This window comes from Perca fluviatilis, chromosome 6 (assembly GCF_010015445.1).
Source record: "Perca fluviatilis chromosome 6, GENO_Pfluv_1.0, whole genome shotgun sequence".
NCBI classification, from domain to species: domain Eukaryota; kingdom Metazoa; phylum Chordata; class Actinopteri; order Perciformes; family Percidae; genus Perca; species Perca fluviatilis.
In genome coordinates this window covers 36176552-36199098 of record NC_053117.1, presented here as the reverse complement: position 1 = coordinate 36199098, position 22547 = coordinate 36176552, and the positions used below count along the sequence as shown (strand labels likewise).

Below are 22547 nucleotides of genomic sequence, written 5' to 3'. Positions count from 1 at the left end.
CTTTCTCAGGTGGCACAAGTCATACTTCGACTCAAACCTTTTCACTAAAATAGCAGCTTAATATCCTGCCTGTACATACCTGTAGTAATAGACACTCCTATAGACACATTATATATCATTCATACCTTGCACTCTGTAGCATATGTTATTTATTTATACTATAGCATGTTATTTAATATGTATTTAATCACTGCTTAAGCACTTCTGGTCTGGACACTAACTACATTCCATTGCTCTGTTCTTATGACATGTGCAATGACAATAAAGTTGAATCTAATCTAATTTAATATAAAATATTGTGGCCGGGTTAGCTCAGTTGGTAGAGCAGGCGCACATATATAGAGGTTTACTCCTCGACGCAGCGGCCGCGGGTTCGACTCAGACCTGCGGCCCTTTGCTGCATGTCATTCCCCATCTCTCTCTCCCCTTTCATGTCTTCATCTGTCCTGTGAAATTAAAGGCCTAAAATGCCCCCAAAAAATAATCTTAACCTTTTTTTTTTTCATTATTGTATTTAGAGGTTGTACCAGAATAGGTTTCTGTGGTTTAATTTTAAAAAAACATCATATTTTTGTTGTACTGCACATTGCTGCAGCTCCCCTTTTCACCCTGTGTGTTGAGCTCTCTGTTTTAGCTACAGAGTGAGACATCTCACTTCTGTTCCATCTTTGTTTGGAGTTGCACATGCGCAGTAGCTAGGTAAGAAGCAGAGTATGAGGACGTGCCACGCTAGCAGCTAGGCGAGCATTATAACGTGTGTTACAAAGTGACGCACGTTTGTCTCTGAAGTAAAGGCTGGACTACAGTAGAGCTGTTTGGAGCAGTTTGTGAACAGTGTTTTCTAGGGATGCACGAATATTCGGCCACCGAAAATGGCCCAAAAGGGCATTTTCGGTTTTCGGCCGAAATACTTTTATCACTGAAACAATACGGCCGAAAATGTTGTGATGACGCAAACAGAAACCGCGACCTGCACGTGTGTCAGTACCCGATCCGTTTCACCTGCAAAGCGTCTCCTAAGCAAAGAGGTTGAGACGGACCACGGAGTGAAAACAATGAAAAGTACGCTCTTAGAGTCTGTCAGCACACGTTTCAGTGAGATCTGTTCGGATCCTCTGCACTTCATCGCGACTGTACTTGATCCGCGTTATAAAGACCATTACTTGGATGTGGAAATAAAGCAGGGCGCACGAGAAATGATCCAGGCCGCGATGGATGCGGAGAACCCGCGTGGAGACGGAGAGCGCACGGAGCAGGAGGAGATCAGAGCGCAGAAAAAAAGACTTGTCTCTCTGCACCAGATGAGGGGCATGCACCCTCGTTGTCTGATATGTTCAGTGAAATCCTGCAAGAAAGTGCCTCAAATAATAATAATAATAATAATAATAATAATAATAATAATAATAATAGGTAAGCTATTCTGTTCTTAGGCTACTGTATACTGTATGTGACTATCAGATTGTAGCCATATTTCTGATAGATATTTTTTTTATTAAACTTTAATATTAATTTATACAATTGCAATCCCTTGATTTTAGTAAAGTTAGTACACAGTCATAGCCATAAATGCAATGGTACTAATAATTGGCTTAATTTCTTTCGGTGTTTCGGTTTTCGGTCTTGGTTTCCTCTTTTTTCGGTTTTCGGTTTCGGCCAAGAATTTTCATTTCGGTGCATCACTAGTGTTTTCTGTTGGAGATGGTAAGTCCCTTTGGAGTGGACTTTGGGCTTTTTCACTTTGTAAACCTATAACCTGAACAAAAAGACATAACACAATAAAGGAAAGGGAAAAAGCCAAAAAGCATAATATCAGCACTTTAAAACACTTTTAAACTTAACTAAGGTATTGTATTTCCAAAAATGATGGGCTTCCAACTGTCAAACCACAGGAAGTATGCCTAGCAGCACACACTCAAACATAAACATCTACCCATGCCCCAAAACCAACCAACCAAAATAATAGACATGGTAAAGTAAAAGGTAATCAAATTCATACGAGACACAAAATAATCAGCTCTTTGACGATGCAGAAAGTACCCATGCCTACAGGGTGCAGCTGCCACTGATAACGCAAAGCTCCAGCTGCAATTCCTCACGGCAGCAACACAAGAAAACTAATACACCTTTCTCTCCAGGGAAGGGAGTTGGCGTTTGTTGACAACAGTGGAATGAGATCGGGAAACATGTCCAGACAGATTGTTAGAGAGAAACCATTAGAGGGGATGAAGAAGGGAGGGAGGGGGATGTGAAACAGAGGCAATGTATCTAAATCTATAAAAAAAACACTGTGGTTATTATAAGACAAGGTTACTATAAAAACACAAGCTGACAATCTCTTTTGAGCCTCCCCCAATAACCTTACGTCTCCATATCAGCTGAACAGGAAATTAGATCTCTCTGGACCTCAGGATTAGTAGCACATCTGCCAGTCATGTTTGTTGACTATAATGACAAATTGGTGTAAGATCTTCTCATAAGTTTCAAATATGAAATCTCTGTACTTCCCATATATCACTTCCTTTTTATTTTTGTTTTACAAGAACTGTGTTGATCAAAATATCTGCAGTTGACCCTCAAAGGACACACACACACACACACACACACACACACACACACACACACACACACACACACACACACACACACACACACACACACACACACACACACACACACACACACACACACACACACACACACACACACACACACACACACACACACACACACACACACACACACACACACACACACACACACACACACCTCACCTTGTATCCTGACCTGCCTGCTGGTGCAGCGAGGACAGGGCAACAAGGTAAACTCTTCAGCCTGGTGCATGGAGTAGTCTGTGCTGGCAACTACAATCTGATCCCCGGGTTGCCAGGTCGGCTGCACTTTGTCCTGCAGATTCAGCACCACCTGGTCCACAGCATCCACCTGGAAGCCTGTGATGGGGAAACCTGTGAGGGAGAGGGAGAGGGAGAGGGAGAGAGAGAGGGAGGGGGGCACCTCATTTAAAAGAAACATGACGGACAAGAAACTAAAACTGATGTATGATGATGTGTTATGCCTAGCCGTAAAGTATTTTACGAAGGCTCTCTTCAAGATAAAAATAATATATTGTTACGCGTTTCCATTAAAACTGGAGCAAAATAATATAACACTAAGATTAGTCAATTTGATCTTAATACCCATCAATTAGGAAGGACAGACATGAGGATAACAGTGGACATTTGTTTTTCTACAGTACACCAACATTTACACTGAATAGCAATTTAGATCCTGGCTTCAGAATAGCTCAATAACCCCTGAGATATTGTGAAGCAAAGAAAAGAAATTCATTGTTTGTGTTCAGCAGTTATTAATATTGTCCCACTGTGGGCAATACCAACCAACATTCTTGTGTAAAGAGAGTTAGATCACCCCAGGAAACCATCATTTTATACTTTATGGTCCACAGTAAAGTTGAGCCACTGTCAAAATGTATTTAAAAAAAGGTGTGGACATGCACGGCCGCAATAAATAAAGCCAGAGGGTGTGCTAGCGCCTCACCCAAACCCCACACACACACACACACACACAGTTACAACTGCCTGAAGACCTAATGGTGCAGCTAAGCTAATGGTCAAAGCGGCATGGTCACAAAACAACGGTCACCCAGTCAGGCACAAGAATGTCTTTCATGTTCAAATGATTGATCTGTAAAGCAGCTGGCATGTGGTAAACCTCATTCGTCGACCTGTCACCTTCCTCTAAACCCTTTACCATTTTAAAGCTAGAGAAACCTGTCAATTTCACCTGAACAGCTTCCATGCTACTAAAGCTTGTCATTGTGAATAATTACGGACAAATAGCATTATACTTAGACAACCTATGGGTGCCCGGGTAGCTCAGTTGGTAGAACACACGCCCGTATGTAGAGCTTTATTCATCGATGCAGAGGCCCAGGGTTCCCCCTCTTCCCCCTCTCTCTTCCCTTTCTGTCCTAGTGATTAAAAGGCAGAAATGCCCAGAAATAATCCTTAAAACTTAGACAACCTAGACAAAAATGACAGACGGCATAAACTAAGCAGGGGTGGGTGAAAAAAATCGATACAGCATAGTATCGCGATATTTTTCGTGGTAATACTGTATCGATACACAGACGCCAAGTATCGATCTTTTATGATATATGTGTTGGTCAGTCTGTCTGCTTGACAATCCCATTTTGCAGCAATAAAATTGAAGTGAGATGAACAGACAGAGAAATGTATTTTTTTAGATAAAACAGATGTTGACAAATTTTTCCTTTGGGGACATCATTTGAAATTGGGAAAAATTTGAAGTTGGAAAAAAGGTAATACATTGCAATATATCGCAGAATATTGCAATATGTTTAATCGTATCGTGACGTAAGTATCGTGATGAGGCCGTATCGTGATTCCCACCCCTAAAACTAAGCACTAAAATAATAATAATAATAATAATAATAATAATAATAATAATCATCATCATCATTTCTAGTTGCACTCAACACTGAACCATGTATGTTTAAATGAGTTTTGAAATTGTCATGATAAGCTGTTTCCTACCATTCTTCCACTCGCTGTAGGCGGTGACCGAGAAGGCCACTCCGTCCACGGTGGTGAAGTTCCGTCTTGCCAGAGCTCTCCCTCCGGTGTCGTGGTTTTCGTGTTCCCTAACGTCCTCCGTGCATGACGCGTTACCACCGCCAACAACCGAGACCAAAGCCCACGCCTGTCTGGAGAGACCAGAGGGACAAAAAGAAAAGTGAGGAAAGACAGAAATATGTCGTTTTCAGACATTATGAAGGATACTTTTGTTTTCTGACCAATGGCTGACCATTGTCAACCGATCACTAACCGCTACGACAAACAGGCAACGACTCTTAGTTCACGCGTCTGCCAGTCTTGGACATACTTTCTGCATCCACCAACAGCTGTGGACTTTTACCGGCTGGCAGCCACGATGTTGCGTGCATTGTCACTTTCCTGGAACCGCTTGCACGACCAACACAAGTCCGCAGAGTAGGGTTGCACGATATGAGAAAAATATGATATATGCAATAGGGCTGGGCGATATGGAGGAAATCAAATATCACGATATTTATATTTATATATATATAAAATATTAAAGTGTACTCAGTTCTGCCTTTCTGCTGCTTTCAGTATTCTGCTAAAATGAAACAAATGGTTTGTTAAATTAAAGATAAAAAAATAATTTCCAACATTATTTTCTTGAACATTGAATTGAACATAAAAGGCCCCCCCAAAAAAGAATGACAGCTACATTTTAAAGTGCAATTTTCTACTGATATTTTCTTTCAACTAACAAAAAATCTCTGAGCATCTTTCGCGATATGTTGCAGCCTTTCGCGATGCGTTTATTGCGGCAGTTGATATTGCGAGAACGATAAAAATATGATATATTGTGCAGCCCTACCGCGATAACGAGCGTGTGTCTGAGCCTCTCTTCACCGCATCCACCTGCGAGGTTGTCAGCTGTGCGTCTGCCTGGCATATTCTGTGTGTAGGACGGCCGACATAACTCGCCAGTCCTCATATAGTGGCATTTGTATTGTTTACAAAACTTTAATACAAGATCAATTGCTTTTCTCTCCAATATTTCATTGAAGTTCAATCACAAACACAGAAATGCTCATACAATGCATATTTTCCTTTCTTTTTTTCAAAGTGTCAAAGCACAAACCCCCCCTCCCCTCCCACTAGCCACATCGATCAATTGCTTTTCACTCAAACACTAATTCTAAACCCAGGACTGAAATTTCAGGCTGTGTTGCCCTAACAAGGATTCATTTAATTTCAGATTAGTTCTAATCAGAGTTTAGCAAAACTAGGTTTAAAGTGAGTAAATCCTGATGAAAAATTAAGCAGTGATGTGTGGGTTTAGTAAATCCAAGTTTATTGATGTTAACCAAAAGTTTTATGTGCTGTCGGGATCTAGTAAGTAGGCTATAAAAGAGGGGGGTAAACCGTTAATTTGTGTGCTGCTCTGTATTCCATAACAAAATATTTAATTGTTTGCTAGTGTAGAAATATATTGAGTTTAGAATAAGAATGTCCTGTAGCCTGGGATGGCCTCCTGTCTGGCATGTGTAAGATAAGACTTGTTCAAATTTAGTGAAGCAAAAGTGCTCCTGATTTGTTTGATAAACATTTGGAACAAAATGCACCTAACGAAATATCTTAAAGTAACAGACAATCTTTAGGCCATGAGAGAAGAAGAGAATGAGAGCGATCCCAAGGCTAGCGTGCAACTTCGTCATCTTCTCGGAGACAGAAAGTCTGAGTGATAACCAACCGATTGGCGGCCCAGACGCAATGGCGGGAGGAGGAACCTGAAGATGAATAAAAGAATAGGGAAAAGAAAGGTCCGGTGTCGGACCCGGAGAGACTTTGTTGGTGGTTAGGGAGAGAAAGTCTCGAAGGAGCGGCTGATCCATATGCATATGATTGCCTGCTTGCAATATCATTTTACTAAAGACTGTTATAGTTTAACTGAACAAATCCTGAGTATTCATTTCCTGGTCTGCCTTTCAACGAACACAAAAATAAAGGGGAAACCGTTAGAAGTGACCGGTGGAGGCAAAAAAGACTCTGGCCTGTTGAGCCGAAGTAGAATTGGTCGCATCTTTTCCTAAACTAGCTAGCTGAAAAGTCAGGTAGTTGGCCTGTAGCTATTCCTTAAAAAAAAATATTACACATTGTAAGTACATAAGGCAGTGCGCGATTTGAGACAACACTCCCCTGTCAAATTTTACGCACTATGCAAGTAAGTACATAGTGTACGAAGTGCACTTCAGTAAGTGCACTAAGGGAAGTGCGCGATTTGAGACACACTAATTGTTTGCTAGCTAAAAAAGTCAGTTGGTTAGCCTGTAGCTATTCCTTAACAAAACATTACATTACACATTGTTAGCTAGCTAAAAAAGTCGGTTAGCCTGGAGCTATTCCTTAATAAAACAAAACATTAAATTGTTTGCTGGCTAGCTAAAAGCTACATAGATTAGTGTCACACATCTGTATCAAAAGAACAACAACTGATTAGGTTCTGGGTCTTAGTTTTCCGTAGATTCTCTTTGGATAACAAATTAATGACCTAGAACTTTAGCATAAAATTTCTGCAAACTCACTGCCAACACTCATTATTGCAATATAATGTCACTTGTTTCGTCTTAAACCTGGCTCATGCTAATGCTCCAACACAATCGCAAATAACAGTGTTTTAATCCTTTTACAGACTCACTGAGTAGTTAATGGTAATTCATATAGCCTATTTAATCAGTCTTTTAGTTTTATGTCAAATGCTATTACTGAGAATATAACGTTGCACCAAACATGACCCATTATTTGTGACACGCAATGGCTACGTACGTAGGTATGTGGAGACTCCAACCTATGCTGGACCCTACGCCGTAGCCTGACGTGCACCTCTGGAAAAATGTAACTACACGTTGCGGCCATGGCATGGTAGCGTTGAATTTCCCCCTACTCATTTCCTGGTTCTTCTTCTTCTTCATAAACAACATGAAATCAAGGCGAGGGTTAACTTTTCCTGCTACAGATTTCCCTCCATGGTCAGAAAGCAACAGGGGAGACTAGGGCTGTGCAATTAATTGAATTTCAATTTTGGCTCCCAACGATCACCAAAATAGTATAATCGAGAAAAAACGATTATTTTGCCATGTTCAGTTTTGCAAGAACACTCTTATTTTGTCTTGTGTTCCGAATGACACGCGCACGCACTCATCCGCCCCTCCGCCCCTCCCAAAGCCAGTCAGGGAGGCAAGTCGTATACATATCATCCGCTGGAATTTAAAAACTCAGCACGAGTAAAGATGGCAGCAGCGTTTGGGGAGCAAAAAAGGCAAAACCAACTCAGTTGTCTGGGAACAGCTAACGTTAGCTAACCCTTTCTCTCACTCTGACTCTAGAATCGCTACTCGCTCCGAAGCTAATTGCAGTCACTCTCTCACTTTCTCCCTCGCTCCATCACCCACTCCCCAAACACACAATGGCGGCTCAACGCACACACCAACGCACAAGTATAAACTTCAGGCCACTTACGTAGGCTACGGCAAAAGCTCTGTGTGGAGCCTCCGCAGGACCATAAATCATGCTTCAGTGGACCAGTCTCAGAGAAAATGTCAACAGGACAATAAAATCAGGTTTATTTAATATCTTACAGATGTGACAGCTAGTCAGATAAAAGACACACACACACACACACACACACACACACACACACACACACACACACACACACACACACACACACACACACACACACACACACACACAACACACACACACACACACACACACAACACACACACACACTAGGGTGGTAACCGGTCTACAAAACCCACGGTTCGGTTTGTATCGCGGTTTTAGGGTCACGGTTTTCGGTTCAGTACGGTTCTTGTTATTTTTTCTTTTAATCTTTAACACTCCAGAATATACTTCAGCATATGATATATAGCTAAAATTAGCATATTGAATGCATGTTGCACAAAACATGCACACAGTGGCAGTTCTATATATTGTTTTATTTCATCATAGGTAACATGAAATCCAAAATGTTCCCACACACCAGACTATAAACGACGCTGGCGCATCCTCCAGCTCTGGGCAGCCTCTCTCCCACTTGACATTTCTGCAGGTGACGTGACCTGCAGCGGCACCCCACTCCACTTGAGGAGCGGTCGGCTCGGTGTCTCTCAAAATCTGACGAAAATCTTTTAAACTGACCTTTGTCGATCTGAAATGAAGACAGATTCAGCAACTGCACGGCCTATTTCTCGCTTAAAATGTTTTCAGAAACCCGTTTCGGTGAACTATTTTAGTACAATATGAGATCGTATTCTGAACGAGCCGCCATGACAGTCTATTTTGAAATTAGGGACCAGCCAGACCCATGTGACGCGATCGTCCAATCAGCTGCCATGGGTTGCGTTTGTCACGCCCATCCCGCTCGTCATTTCCAGTTAGTGTTTTAACATCTTATATATATATGTCAATGTTTAACATAGGTGTATAAAGTGGGCACTACGGCAGTAAGAGGTTAGTGCACATTAACAGTGTACTGACGAACCGTGCGGTACACACATGCTCCGAACCGAGACTAGCGAACCGAGCGGTTCGGGTGTTTTTTCATGAACCGTACCACCCCTAACACACACTATAGATACTACAGATGATAACAGACACTAGACTTGTGCGGGGTATATGAAAAAGAGATTACACTTTTCACTAGTGTAATGCCCTGAAGAATGCCTGTGATGAGCCTGTACCAGGATAGCAGGAGGTAACTCAATATCAGAGTGAATGTCATGTAATAAAAAGACAATGAGAGGTAGAGAACTAAAGGAAGGATATCAGGAAAGTCAAGTGATTATTGCAATGAGCACAGAGGATTTCAGGAAGGGTGTTTGTACGGCTCAGAGGAATAATGGGCGTACCTACCACATCCCAAACTTCATTCCAATCCAACTTTTTACTTTTGCTCCAAATCCTCCTATCTCACTTCATTGCACAGTGTGCAATGCACACTGTCTTATAAAAACAGGAATGTCAAGAAATGTATTTTTGAAAAATTCAATTACAATGATTATAAGAAGGAGAGGCCAAAATCATTTGAGCGGAGGAGCTTGAGGGTGTGGATGGCTAAAGGGATTGGGCGTGCTTTTGAAGGCGTATGTGACCTAAAACAAAAAAGTGTAGTTCCGAATCTTAATTCTTAAAACATTACTTTTTCCCTACAAGGTCTTTCTGAATACAAGCGCCAGTTGTGATGCCGTAAACTCTAACACACCTTTGTTTTTAATATCGGTCTCTGTTCATAATAATTGCTTCCATTAGCATGATCACAACCTAAACATCTCTTCTTGTAGATGAAAGAGCCCCTACGCAGTCTCACTGCACACCCCGCTGATACACAAACCGGATCCATCTGGGACGGATCTACTGTCATTACAGCCCCAGTGTGTGGCTGTCTGTGTTCAGAAAGAGTGGATGTTTCCTTTTGTTAAATCCTTGATTATTCCCTGAGGGGATCAATAAAGTATTCTGATTTGATGTTTACCAGCATTTTTAACAACCTCATTGTTTGCCCGGAAATAGCAATTGTGTGGAGGCAAGAGGTGAATTCACTACAGACAAGGGCTGCACGATAGGACCTAAAATTAAAATCATGATTAATTGCACATTTTACCTTTGATAACGATAAATGAACGATGTGATTTGTTTTTTTGTTCTCATAGTTCATTGGCAAGGTTTGCACTATAAATAGGCTCAAATATTGAAGGTGAGATATTTTTTTCTAATTCAAAAGTGCTTATTTTTGTTATTTAAATATTACTAAAGGAAACACATAAAGTGGGAACTATTATGGCTATTTATTGAAAATGTATAAAATTGAAGTGAAAGCACACATTGCTTGAAATGAAAATGTCTTGTGAAAAAAAGTCACATTTTAGTTTTATAAAAATTATTGAATTTATCATCATGGGAAAAATACGTCCATAACAGCTTCATAATTCCGATGTCGATAAATGTTCGATTAATAGTCCAGCCCTACTACAGACCACCAGCATAAAAGTGTGGGAGTGCTCTCCTGAGAGACAAAGATTAAAGACAGAGGGGTCAACAGGCACGAGGCAGGAACCAACGCATTCATGTATCAGAAGGAAGAGTGGTTGATGCACCTAAGATCAACATACATTCAAAAAGGTATTTGGGTATTGTGCTAGTTTGTTATTGTGCATTTTAAATCAAGCATCCGTTGGAGACACAGGGGTAAAAGATGTCCATGTAACATGCCGTTGGGCACCCAGGTATGCACAGTTTTACAACACTGACGCAAAAATAACGAAAAACAAGCACAATTGGTTTTCAAGTATGTTCCAGCTACATTCCCTGGTATAGGTCTGCAACACAACAGGTCATAAACTGATCTAGACTTCATCATTACGTTCAATCCTATAGGTCAGATGCCTTACCACCCGACTCGTTGAGCCCAAAGTCATTCAGCCTAATATTATGTGACTTTAATGAGACATTAAACTGCATGCTCTCTCATAAATGTGAGCTACATGTTTCCTCAGAGAGCTAAGGACAAAAATCCCCAAATATACTACACGGCAAGAGGATTAGAAGAGAGTGCACACTGTTAACTTATTGTTACACACACACACACACACACACACACACACACACACACACACACACACACACACACACACACACACACACACACACACACCTCTGAACATAACGGGGCTCTATCGTCTGATCCATTTAATTGGATTTGTTTGAGGACTTGGCACCCACACGCAAAGGCGAAATGTGACACTGGAGAATCTGGCGTAGCGCTTGGCTTTTCAGTCAACCGAGGACCAAACCAGGCCGAGCTACAAATAACTGAGTGAAATGCTGCAGCACTTAGTCTTTCCAATGAAATAAAAACTCTCACATGTGCATATTGTGTGTGAGTGGCAGTAACAGAAGATCCAATGTCATGTAAAGTAAAAAATTAGGGGTGGTACGGTTCATGAAAAAACACTCGAACCGCTCGGTTTGCTAGTCTTGGTTCGGAGCGTGTGTGTGCCGCACGGTTTGTCAGTACACTGTTAATGTGCACTAACTACTTACTACCGTAGTGCCCACTTTCGACACCTATGTTAAAACACTTACTGGAAATGACGAGCAGGATGAGTTTGACGAACGCAACCCATGGCATCTGATTGGACGATCGTGTCACATGGGTCTTGCTGCTCCCGAATTTCAAAACAGACTTTAATGGCGGCTCGTTCAGAATACGATCTCATATTGTACTAAAATAGTTCACCGAAACATGTTTCTGAAAACATTTTAAGCGAGAAATAGGCCGTGCAGTTGCTGAATCTGTCTTCATTTCAGATCGACAAAGGTCAATATAAAGATTTTCGTCAGATTTTGAGAGACACCGAGCCGACTGCTCCTCAAGTGGCGTGTGGTGCTGCCGCTGCAGGTCACGTCACATGCAGAAAAGTGGGAGAGAGGCTGCCCGGTATAGTCTGGTGTGTGGGAACATTTTGGATTTCATGTTACCTATGATGAAATAAAACAATATATAGAACTGCCACTGTGTGCATGTATTGTGCAACATGCATTCAATATGCTAATTTTACAAATATATCATATGCTGAAGTATATTCTGGAGTGTGAAAGATTAAAAGAAAAATTAACAAGAACCATACAGAACCGAAAACCATGATACGAACCGAACCGTGGGTTTTGTGAACCGTACCACCCCTAGTAAAAATCCAATTCTCTCACTTTATGTGCTTAAAGAAAGCATTAGGGCACGTGGACAGGACGACACTCAAACTTCCAGTATCTGTCCTTTTGCACGACGGAAAAGAAAATCGCCTGAATCACCACTTTTTGCACAATCCTGGAAACTCTCTGACCGTAACCCCATCATCCTGTACGCGCTTCCTTTTCTGGCAAAGCATTATATAGTGGAAACGCGGGGGAAACAGGATGATGAATAACTAGGAAGAATTCAAGGCAACTTCTTAGATAAAAAGAAAGAAAAATTACATGAGACATTTCCAAGGAGGATGGACCTCGAACAAAATGTCAGTCCAAGTAAGTGAGGGGTCTTACTTCAGTGGTTAAACACAAAACACATTAACGGTCTTTATCAGCCCCAGGAGACCAAGAAGAAACAAAACACTCCTAAAGACCGGCCCAGACAATGCACACTGGGGAACCAACACAAACTCTCCAAGAGCTAGCACATTCTCCAACACAGCTGAGAAACAAACCCACCCAAGCATTTTTTCTTACAGTTGCAGTGACAACAGACCCACTCGCCACGGCGACATCAACAAACAATCCACGTGTATTGTCATTATTTGATTTGAAAAATAAATCATTCACAAGTCCGCACAAGGATTTCCCATAGAGCTGGGCGATACGGAGAAAATCAAATATCAATATTTTTGACCAAATACATTGATATCAATATCGCGGCGATATTGTAGGGTCGGATATGGTGCTTTCACAAAATATTTACACAATGAGATTTGTAATAAATGATCAACAGTAGAGGTGTTGAAATTAATCAAATAATCGATGCATCGAATCGTGGACGATGCTGCATCGATAATTGGCTGGGCAATAATCGATTATTTCTGTTTACAATTTAATGTAGGCCTAACAACCTTTCTGTTTATATATTCTGTTATGTTTTGCACATTCAGGACGTGCCGTGTGCTCAGTGCTGTAGTTTTATGTATCCAATGTATTTAGCATTAGAGCACTGCAGAATCTTTGAAGCTTGAAAAGCTATGAATTAAATATCCTATATGGCTTTAATAGAAAAATGTATTTGACGCATCGAGATATTGAATCACTTACACGATAATCGTGATCGAATCAGGAGATCAGTGAAGATTCACACCTCTAATCAACAGTGATGTGGAGACTATGCTTAAGTGGGTAAAGGCAAATACAGAACAGCCAGAACAGTCTGGTAAAATTACGTTACTTTACTGTAGGGGTGGGAATCACCAGAGGCCTCACGATACGATATCATCACTATACTTATGTCACGATACAATATTATTGCGATTTAAAACATATTGCAATATTCTGCGATATATTGCAATTCATTACCTTTTTTCCAACTTCAAATTTTCCCAGTTTCAAATGATGTCCCCAAAGGAAAATTTTGTCAACATCGGTTTTATCTAAAGAGATACATTTCTCTGTCTGTTCATCTCACTTCAATTTTATTGCTGCAAAATGGGATTGTCAAGCAGACAGACTGACCAACACATATATCATAAAAGATCGATACTTGGCGTCTGTTTATCGATACAGTATTGCCACGAAAAAATATCGCGATACTATGCTGTATCGATTTTTTCCCCCACCCCTACTTTACTGTAACGCAGCCTTCAAAACCAGGAAGAGACAACACTTCCAAAACTATCCAAAATGTAAGACGATATCTAGCCTCATATCTCGATTTCTATATAACATCCATATAATACCCCAGCCCTTATTTTCCATATTCATAAATTGGCGTGATTTACCTGTACTTGAGATCACGGACAAAGCTGCTGCCGAGCTTCTCTTCAATGGCCTTCTTGGTTTCGTCCAAAAGACTTTTGACAGCCGAGTCTCCTACAGCCAGAGTGACAATGCGGCCCGCCGGCAGGGTCCCCAGCAGCTGGGTAAGCCGCCAGCTGTCATTACGAGACTCGTGTGTGTCGTAGCGTTCAGACAACAGCAAAGCAGCCGTGTCCTGGTCCACCACACGCAAGTTGATGCCTCTGCTGAAGTTCCGCTGGAAGGCATGACCCGCTGTTGCCAGACCGGTGGCCGGGACACTTCGGGTCAGAAGAGTCCAGGAAACTCTCTCGGTGCCGTGTAGCTCCAGAGTCCCACCGGCCGTGACGCCTATGAACTTGCGCCCCATGCCAGGCACCTCAGGGACTGCCTTGTCGTCAGAGCGACCCACAAGGGCAATGGTGGCGCGAGAGCGGTAGCGACATTTGGGACCACCGATGTGAAGGGCTCCACCATCTTCTATAAGGATGTGCCGTGTTCTCAAGGTTATGTTTTTGGAGCCGTCAGCGTTGTCTGCAAAAACCACCTTACCTGTGAAGAGGCAGAGGAAAAAAACACGAGTTATTTTGTGCTGTATGTTACATCCACACATCCATAAGCTGAACTTTATCTGCTGAAGAATGTCGCTCCTCATATTCAATTAACGTGAATCTATCAATGTCACAACTCAAAACGCTACTTGACATGCACGTTGATGGGCTTACCTCCGGACTGGATGGTTAGGGTACGGAAGGTAGCAGAAGCATCCAATCTAAACAAATGTCCCCTCCTGACAACAACGTCCTTCTCTGGTTGGTGGCCTGGCTTCCAGCTACTCAGGGACAAGTTGTGGTCCGGACAATTCTCTGCACACATGACCAATCAGTGACAAACTTCAGAACCTCATACTTTTCATTAGGATGTCCAAACAAATACACAGAGATTAGGGGTGGAACGGTACACAAAATTCACGGTTTCGGTTCCTATTACGGTTTTGGGATCACGGACCGGTTTTTGGTTTCATTCGACGTTTTTGGTACAGAGGAGTACTGTACTGTTTGCCTCTGGCTAAGAATATAAGAAACACTTAAAAAAAAATAAAAATAAAAACACTTCTTCGTCGTAAAATCTTAGTTAAAAGATAAAGATATAGGTTTTTCAATGCTTGCAAAGAAAAAAAATGCTTTGTTATTTCAAAGTGTTCATATTATATACTCATTTTCAGGTTGATAAGTGTATTTAGAGGTTATGTCAGAAAAGGTTTACATGGTTTAATTTTCAAAAAACACCATATTTTTGTTGTACTGCAGATTGCTGCAGCTCCTCTTTTCACCCTGTGTGTTGAGCTCTCTGTTTTAGCTACAGAGTGAGGCATCACACTTCTGTTCCATCTTTGTTGGGAGTCGCACATGCGCGGTAGCTAGGTAAGGACTACTAGCCAGTCAGAAGCAGAGTATGAGGGCGTGCCACGCTAGCAGCTAGGCGAGCATTATAACGTGTGTTACAAAGTGACCACGTTTGTCTCTGAAGTAAAGGCTGGACTACAATAGAGCTGTTTGGAGCAGTTTGTGAACAGTGTTTTCTGTTGGAGATGGTAAGTCCCTTTGGGGGGGGGGGGGACTTTGGGCTTTTTCACTTTGTAAACCTATAACGTGCACAGAAAGATATATAACACAGTAAAGGAAAGGACATTTTTTCAAATACGCCACACTTTCGCCGAATAAATTGCCGATTTCCGCGCAAAATATGCAGGGCTTGCATGATTTCATAATCCCCGCATTTTCGTTGCAAAAAAGTCACATATATCTTAGCAGAAAGTTGAAAAATATTGCGTTTACTTCACACAAGAGCAGCCATTTTCCATTGTTGCCATGGGAACATAATGAAGTGACTTAATTACGCGATGTGAACATCATCGAAAAGCAGGGTGTTGGGGAAACACTTATTTTTTTCTCTTTTTCATCAAACGGCAATTTTTGCAAGTTTCCACAATTTCATCACATAAAATTGCATAAATATCCCGCATATTCCATCACATTTTTTAAGAAAACGTGCCGCATAATCAAGGATTTTTGCCCGCAACAATCACACACAAAAAAAAACATTTTTCTGGAAGGAAAAAAAAGTCCACATTATACAGTAGACTCAGGCCGTTAAAGACTGAACACCCATACAGGTGTTTTCAGTTAAGCTGTCTGACTAGCCCTCCTTCCAGGACTGTGTGGGTGTGTATAGACCGATTGATTGACATCTTCCTGAGTCTCTTGATAGCTTTGTTGCACCTTTTTAGGGCAGGACAAATGCCAGTTGTTTCATTATTATTACTTATTGGTAGAAAAGATTTGTGACCTAATAAATTCCCACCTAACCTCCAGCTCACCTTTAACCTGAGCAGAGGTCTAATCAGCCACAAAACCTGAAATCACCTTTGTTCAGAGGCTTTAACATAAAGTGAAGCAGCACTAGACTTTTTTTTAATCAATAGCAGCATATAACATGTCAGTTCTCAGTTCTGTATTAGTTCTCCACTAAAAAGTAAAGTACTTTAAATACAATGAAAGGTATATGGCTGGATGTTTTTCTTATCAGAAGGAAGAGTACCACTGTGTTATTTTAACACACAATAAAACAAACAAGTGCAACATGATCCAAACACACTCAGTACACGGTTTCAAAACAAAGCACCAATTTTTTCCATTTAATTTTTCCTCTTCAAGAAAAAGAGTTTTGGGATTTACTGTGTTCCTGAAATGTCGGAGGATATTATAGTAATATCCGCGTTACTTTAATCATATTCTGAAACCCTGCATCCGACCCGAGTGCATATCTTTCGCTATAACCCCACCCAAATGCTTTGGTTATATTACGTTATTGTTAGGGCTGGGCGATATGGAGAAAATCAAATATCACAATATTTTTGACAAATACCTCAATATCGATACCACAATGATATTGTAGTGTTGACTATTGGTGCTTTCACAAAATATTTACACAATGAGATTTTTGATAAATAATCATCAGTAATGTGGATATAATGACTACCGGTGAGTGGTTAAAGGCAAATAACGGAAGAGTTACAACAGACTGGTGAGTTCAGAAAATGATCTACTGTAATACAGCCTTTAAAACCAGGAAAAGACAACACTTATGCCATATTACAATATCCAAAATCGAAGACGATATCTAGTCTCATATCCCGATATCAATATAATATCGATATATTGCCAGCTCTAGTTATTGTTATGTTATTGTCCTGTCTGAATCTGCATGGAGAGCATGTTTAAAGAGACTGACAGCTGCACTCGGCACCTCATCCGTGCCAACTGCGGTTTCACCCAATAACTTTATTTGACTTTATTTCTTCCCGCACAATCCTTTTTTCACTGAAATCTGAGGCTAAAATAAACCAAAAAATACACACATAGGCTACATGCCCCGAACCTTGACTAGTAGACCGAACGATTCAGATTTTTACTTAAACCGCTCCATCCCTAATAACACAGTTGGTAGCAGCAAACATATGCAGCTAATTGAGAAGCAATGGGTTACATAAAGAGATCTCTGTAATAAGCAAAGGCAACTGGACTTGCTAGAAGTTCTTGAAGACTTTACATAAAGTCACATAAATGGATATATTTAAAAAAAAAAATTAACATAAACGTTTCAATTAGTAATTCGTAATACTGACCGTCTAACACATCTCCACCTGTGAGACTAAGGACGAGGATGAGGGTGAGGAAGAAAGCCCCCATCGACACTCCAAAACAGATAACTGTGTTCTTTCTTTGCTGGAGGCTCTGGGCACGCTCCCTACGCTGGTTCTCCTCTGACAGGTTGAAAGGGACAGGTCGCTCTGGTGGGGGGCCGTGAGGTTTCATCGGTGGAGGCGGCGGAGCTTTGGCAGGCGGCGGCGAGCGGACTGGAGCCACCCGACCAGGGACATAACCTGGAGACCTCTGGTGGTTTCCGTGGGGCGGAGCCACGAAGACCGGTAAGCGGGTGGGGCCATCACTCGTCGGCATGGTATTTGCGTCTGCTACCTGTGAGAAGAAAAATGACAATGTGGATTCTCTGAGGATGTTTTTCTTTTGGGGGGTACTGTCAAAGACTGCAAATTACAAATCTACTTGATTTACTTTCACACCGTCTGTCACATTCAATTTTGTATCAACTAAAAAAAACGAACACGCATTTCAAACTGAAGTCATTTGATTGTTGTCAGCACAATTATTTCAAAATGCACAGTTTAGAGCATACGTTGTAAGCATAAGTTGGTAACATAGCAAAATGAAGTGTTAAGGCTATAAAACAAGAAGGAGTGCATAAAAAAGATCAGACAGAAGAGGTCAAGAAGGAGGAAGAAGAAGACACTAAAAAGAGCTCATAAAATGAGAGTCAAAACAGTAGGAGGCGAAGGAAGAAAGAGGGCTGATTCTGGGGAAATCTTTTACTCAAAAACAGTCAACGTAGCGGTCAGAGTGACATTGGCTGCTCTTGTCCACAGCGACGCAGGAGGTTTTGAATAATGGATCGCAACATTCCTAAGAGTACGTTAAACACAGCCAAAACAGATGGCACCAATTACAGTAGGGAAGGAGGAGAGTGCGCCAGCTCGGGTCTGCGCTCACTTTCACACACACACACACACACACACACACACACACACACACACACACACACACACACACACACACACACACAGGTGTAAAGGAAATGACGCTGCAGAAAAAAGGCTTCAATGACACTTTTCTTTAACATCCTATTCCTGTACCACAGCTTGCTTCCATAGGTCTTCATAAACAAGAGTCAGGAAGTTCAAGCTTTCAAATGTCAGATTCTGGCCACATGACTTGATGGAAGACCCAATCTTTTTAAGAGGTTGTTAAAGTGCAAAACTGCAACAATTGTCCAAAACTTGAACCAAAGTTACGACTCTGAGACTTTAAATCATTCCAATGTGTGTATCAGCGCTTCACGCACGCGCACGCACACACACACACACACACACACACACACACACACACACACACACACACACACACACACACACACACACACACACACACACACACACACACACACACACACACACACACACACACACACACAAGACCATTGTCCTGCCAAGCTAATTAGTCATCATTTTAGCCCCAGAGCACAACAAACCTCTTCAACTCATTAACAAAGCAATGTACAGTTAAGGGCTGCTTGACAAGGGCTCAGTCATTTATTGTATGTAGGCCACAAGATATGCTCGGCCCAACAGCAGCTGTTTCACCCACTTCAACCTGAACCATCCCGTCACAGTGTCTCTGGACCAGTTATTCGGGAGGACTTTGGCTGATAATTGTCCCGGCAAGGTCATCAAGAAAGGCATGCTGATTACACCTTATTTTAGATGTCCATATTATCACGGTCTGCGCCTCAGACAGACTCAGTGGGAGCCCTGTGATGGGATGATCCCAAATCAGTCTTTGTAACACTATCTTATAACCCTATCTCAAGCTATGTTTTTGTTCACATTCCTCACCATGAAAATAGCTCACTTGGCCCTGCTACTAACTGACCTATTAGAGCATAAAGACTTGTGGATTTACTCACCTCGGGACTGATAAACTTCTTGAAAATACACTAATCACAGCTGCTCTTGGACCTCATTTATACCCTATTAACCAGGGACCCACTCGTTGCCTCCCTCACTCTCATATTTTCCTGATTTCAGAGCTACTGAACTGAAATATCAAACAGATGTTTAGGGGGAAACACTGGAGTCAAAGCGGGACAGACCCTCGCACATTCATCAGCTGTAAAATCATCCTGTACTTTGGAAATCGAAATTGGCAGTGTGACAAACGTGTAAGCCACGTGTTTCCTAAACTATAAGCCTAAACAGAGCTCTCACAACTCTTACAGCTAAGTTAGCTACCTCAATATTACCACGCGTACAGCATTAGTAGAGTGAGCGAGTTGGCTCGCATTGATTAATACGGCTGTCAAATAAGGCGTGTTAAAGGGTCAGATTTCATTACTTATACTTAATGACTTATGTTGAATTATGGTCTTGTTTTGGTCGAAGTGACGCCTTCCAAACACTAACGTTACTATAGCTAGCTATGTTTTGGTAATTTATCACCGACTTTTCACAACGAAGGATAACTCTAAAGAATAACATTTAACATTTAAAAAATATTTTCGTTTTAATTACAGGGGGCTTTTCTCCACTTTGGCAGTAAAGGTAAAATAAAATTGCAGATGGGACACACAGCAACAGCTTCACACTGCATATACAACTTTTAAACATTAGCTTGGACACACAACATGCAGTAATTGTCACGTTTTACGGTCTTATTAACCCGCACGAGAAGCCTCTACACAAAAAAACATACCTCACCTTAACACGGGGAATTCTCTTAACACCACCACCCAACGGCTGACAGACAGACACAGACACAATGTAAGCGGTTGGGACAGACGGTGGGCTCGTGAGTTAACGTTACCGTTGGTGAGACTGTCCAGCTCCTCTCCCGCTCTGTCCATTCGCTCTCTGCCGAGCCGTTAAAAACGCTGACCCGGTGATGGCGAGACGAATGAATATGTTCTTCACCCTCGCAAGTTTGCTTTTCGTGTCCCTTTTTTTTATATATACTTTTCCTTCACATGGTGTTTTTTTTCTTGCTGATGGTCCGGCAGTCGGTCGGTCTCGGTCAGCCCCCTGCCCCACAGAGAGGAAACCAGGCGCGGCTTCAGAAAGAGGAAGTGGTGATGCGTTCACATTCTGTCGGACAATAAACAAAGAAAAGAAAAAAAAAAGCAGAAGCTCCGAGAGACATGAGATTGATGAAAAATTTTAGAAATTGTGATGGTAATGATGAAGGTGATGATAATAACGATGTAGTACTAGTACTAGTAGTGGTAAGGTAAGTACCGGGCATTTACCTGGATTTTAAAAATACTATGCACAATTTACTAGCCAAATGTGTTATGTTTTAGGTTGTAGTTGTATTAATAGAAATATTACTATAATTTTTGTATTAGCCTACTAGCCTTGTGGCTAGTGTATTTTATAGCTTGTCATTTTACATAAATGATATATGTTGAATTGTATATAAAACCAGCATGACTAAATCCTAAAGGACATGTTACTTTAGTGCAGGAGTTAGTTTGTAGGCTACTTTGAGAATAGGCACACCACCAGCAATACTACTACATTCCTCTTTTGCCAGAAATGAGATGAGGTGCCCTGTGACAATATGCTACAGTATGGAGCAAATGGTTATGTTACCACATCGTGATTTACAGACTGACAGTGGTTTGCCTCTCCTGGAGTGAGCTCTTTATAGCCAGGGATCTGTGGAATTGACAGTAAAGTGCAAGAGCACTGTAACAGAAACAGCATATTCCTAAACAAGCACACTGGTAATTCTGCAGCTAGAGCACAAACTAGCTAACACTGAAGTTTTATTATGTGGCCTGTGCATTTTTTATTCCCATCCTAAGGTTTCTTAAAGTGGGACAAGGTGTTTAATCAAAGGAGTGAGGGGTTTCCGAGGAGTCTTTGAATGGGTCACCTAAAGCACTTGAGGGACCCAGAGCCGGGCCACACTGCTGCCTGCTGGTAACAACGAGACTTTTTTATTTTATTTTTCCCATTTTGGAGCCAGACAGGAGGACAAGCCTTTGATGTTTGGTTTGCTTCTTGTGTAATAATGCTTGTGTAACCTCAATCCTGTTATGCACAATGAAGTTATAGACATCTTTTTTTTTTAGGACAAATTGAGCTATCAGGTATGTACAAAGCAGGCCAAGGTGATATATTAATACTGTGAAAGAATAAAAAACTTTCAATAGGGGGGCCTAAAAAAACATGCGCTGAAACGTATCACGTCAGACAGAGGTTGAATAAAAACTACACATACTATACGTATGTACCTTACCGTATACTCAAGGAATAAATGCAAATGCAGAAAAGGTTCAAAAACCGTCAAAAAAAAAGAGAGACTGTTTATAATTAGTCATAAATTGAAGTGACCTGACTACTCCACATATATTCACTAAAATATAGCTTTATCTTTTTTTTGTCAATTAATGTGATTAAATTGTAGCTATTTTAAGATGTTGAAAAAAATCGGACAGGACCAGTTTTATAATTTAAAAGATCTTTTTATGTCCATGTCATGACAGAGATACAAGTGTGGTCAAGGGATCACCCTGTTTTAAAATGGTTTATTACTTTTAGCCTACAGCTACATCTGCACTATATAGCTTATCCTAAAAAATTAAATTAGGAGATTAATGGTAAATTTACCGTTTGAGAATATAAATGTGTTGAATGATACTTAACTGGTAGCAATGAGCACTATTGGTCAACACTAACGTTGTTCCTCTGAATTCTGTTTGAAGACGGGGAAAAAGGAAACCCTC

General features: G+C 41.2%; 1 protein-coding gene across 1 annotated transcript in view; it reads right to left on the bottom strand.

Moving 5' to 3' along the window:
* cemip2 (cell migration inducing hyaluronidase 2) overlaps window positions 1-20870 on the bottom strand; it is a 39390-nt gene extending 18520 nt beyond the window's left edge. The window contains exons 1-6 of the mRNA XM_039803579.1: window positions 20624-20870; window positions 17815-18166; window positions 14852-14992; window positions 14111-14678; window positions 4575-4744; window positions 2772-2963 (exon numbers count right to left, since the gene is read on the bottom strand). Coding sequence (XP_039659513.1) covers window positions 2772-2963; window positions 4575-4744; window positions 14111-14678; window positions 14852-14992; window positions 17815-18148 — 1405 coding nt within the window. The 5' untranslated portion in view covers window positions 18149-18166; window positions 20624-20870. The remainder of the gene's footprint in view (window positions 1-2771; window positions 2964-4574; window positions 4745-14110; window positions 14679-14851; window positions 14993-17814; window positions 18167-20623) is intronic.
* Window positions 20871-22547: the final 1677 nt, after the last annotated feature.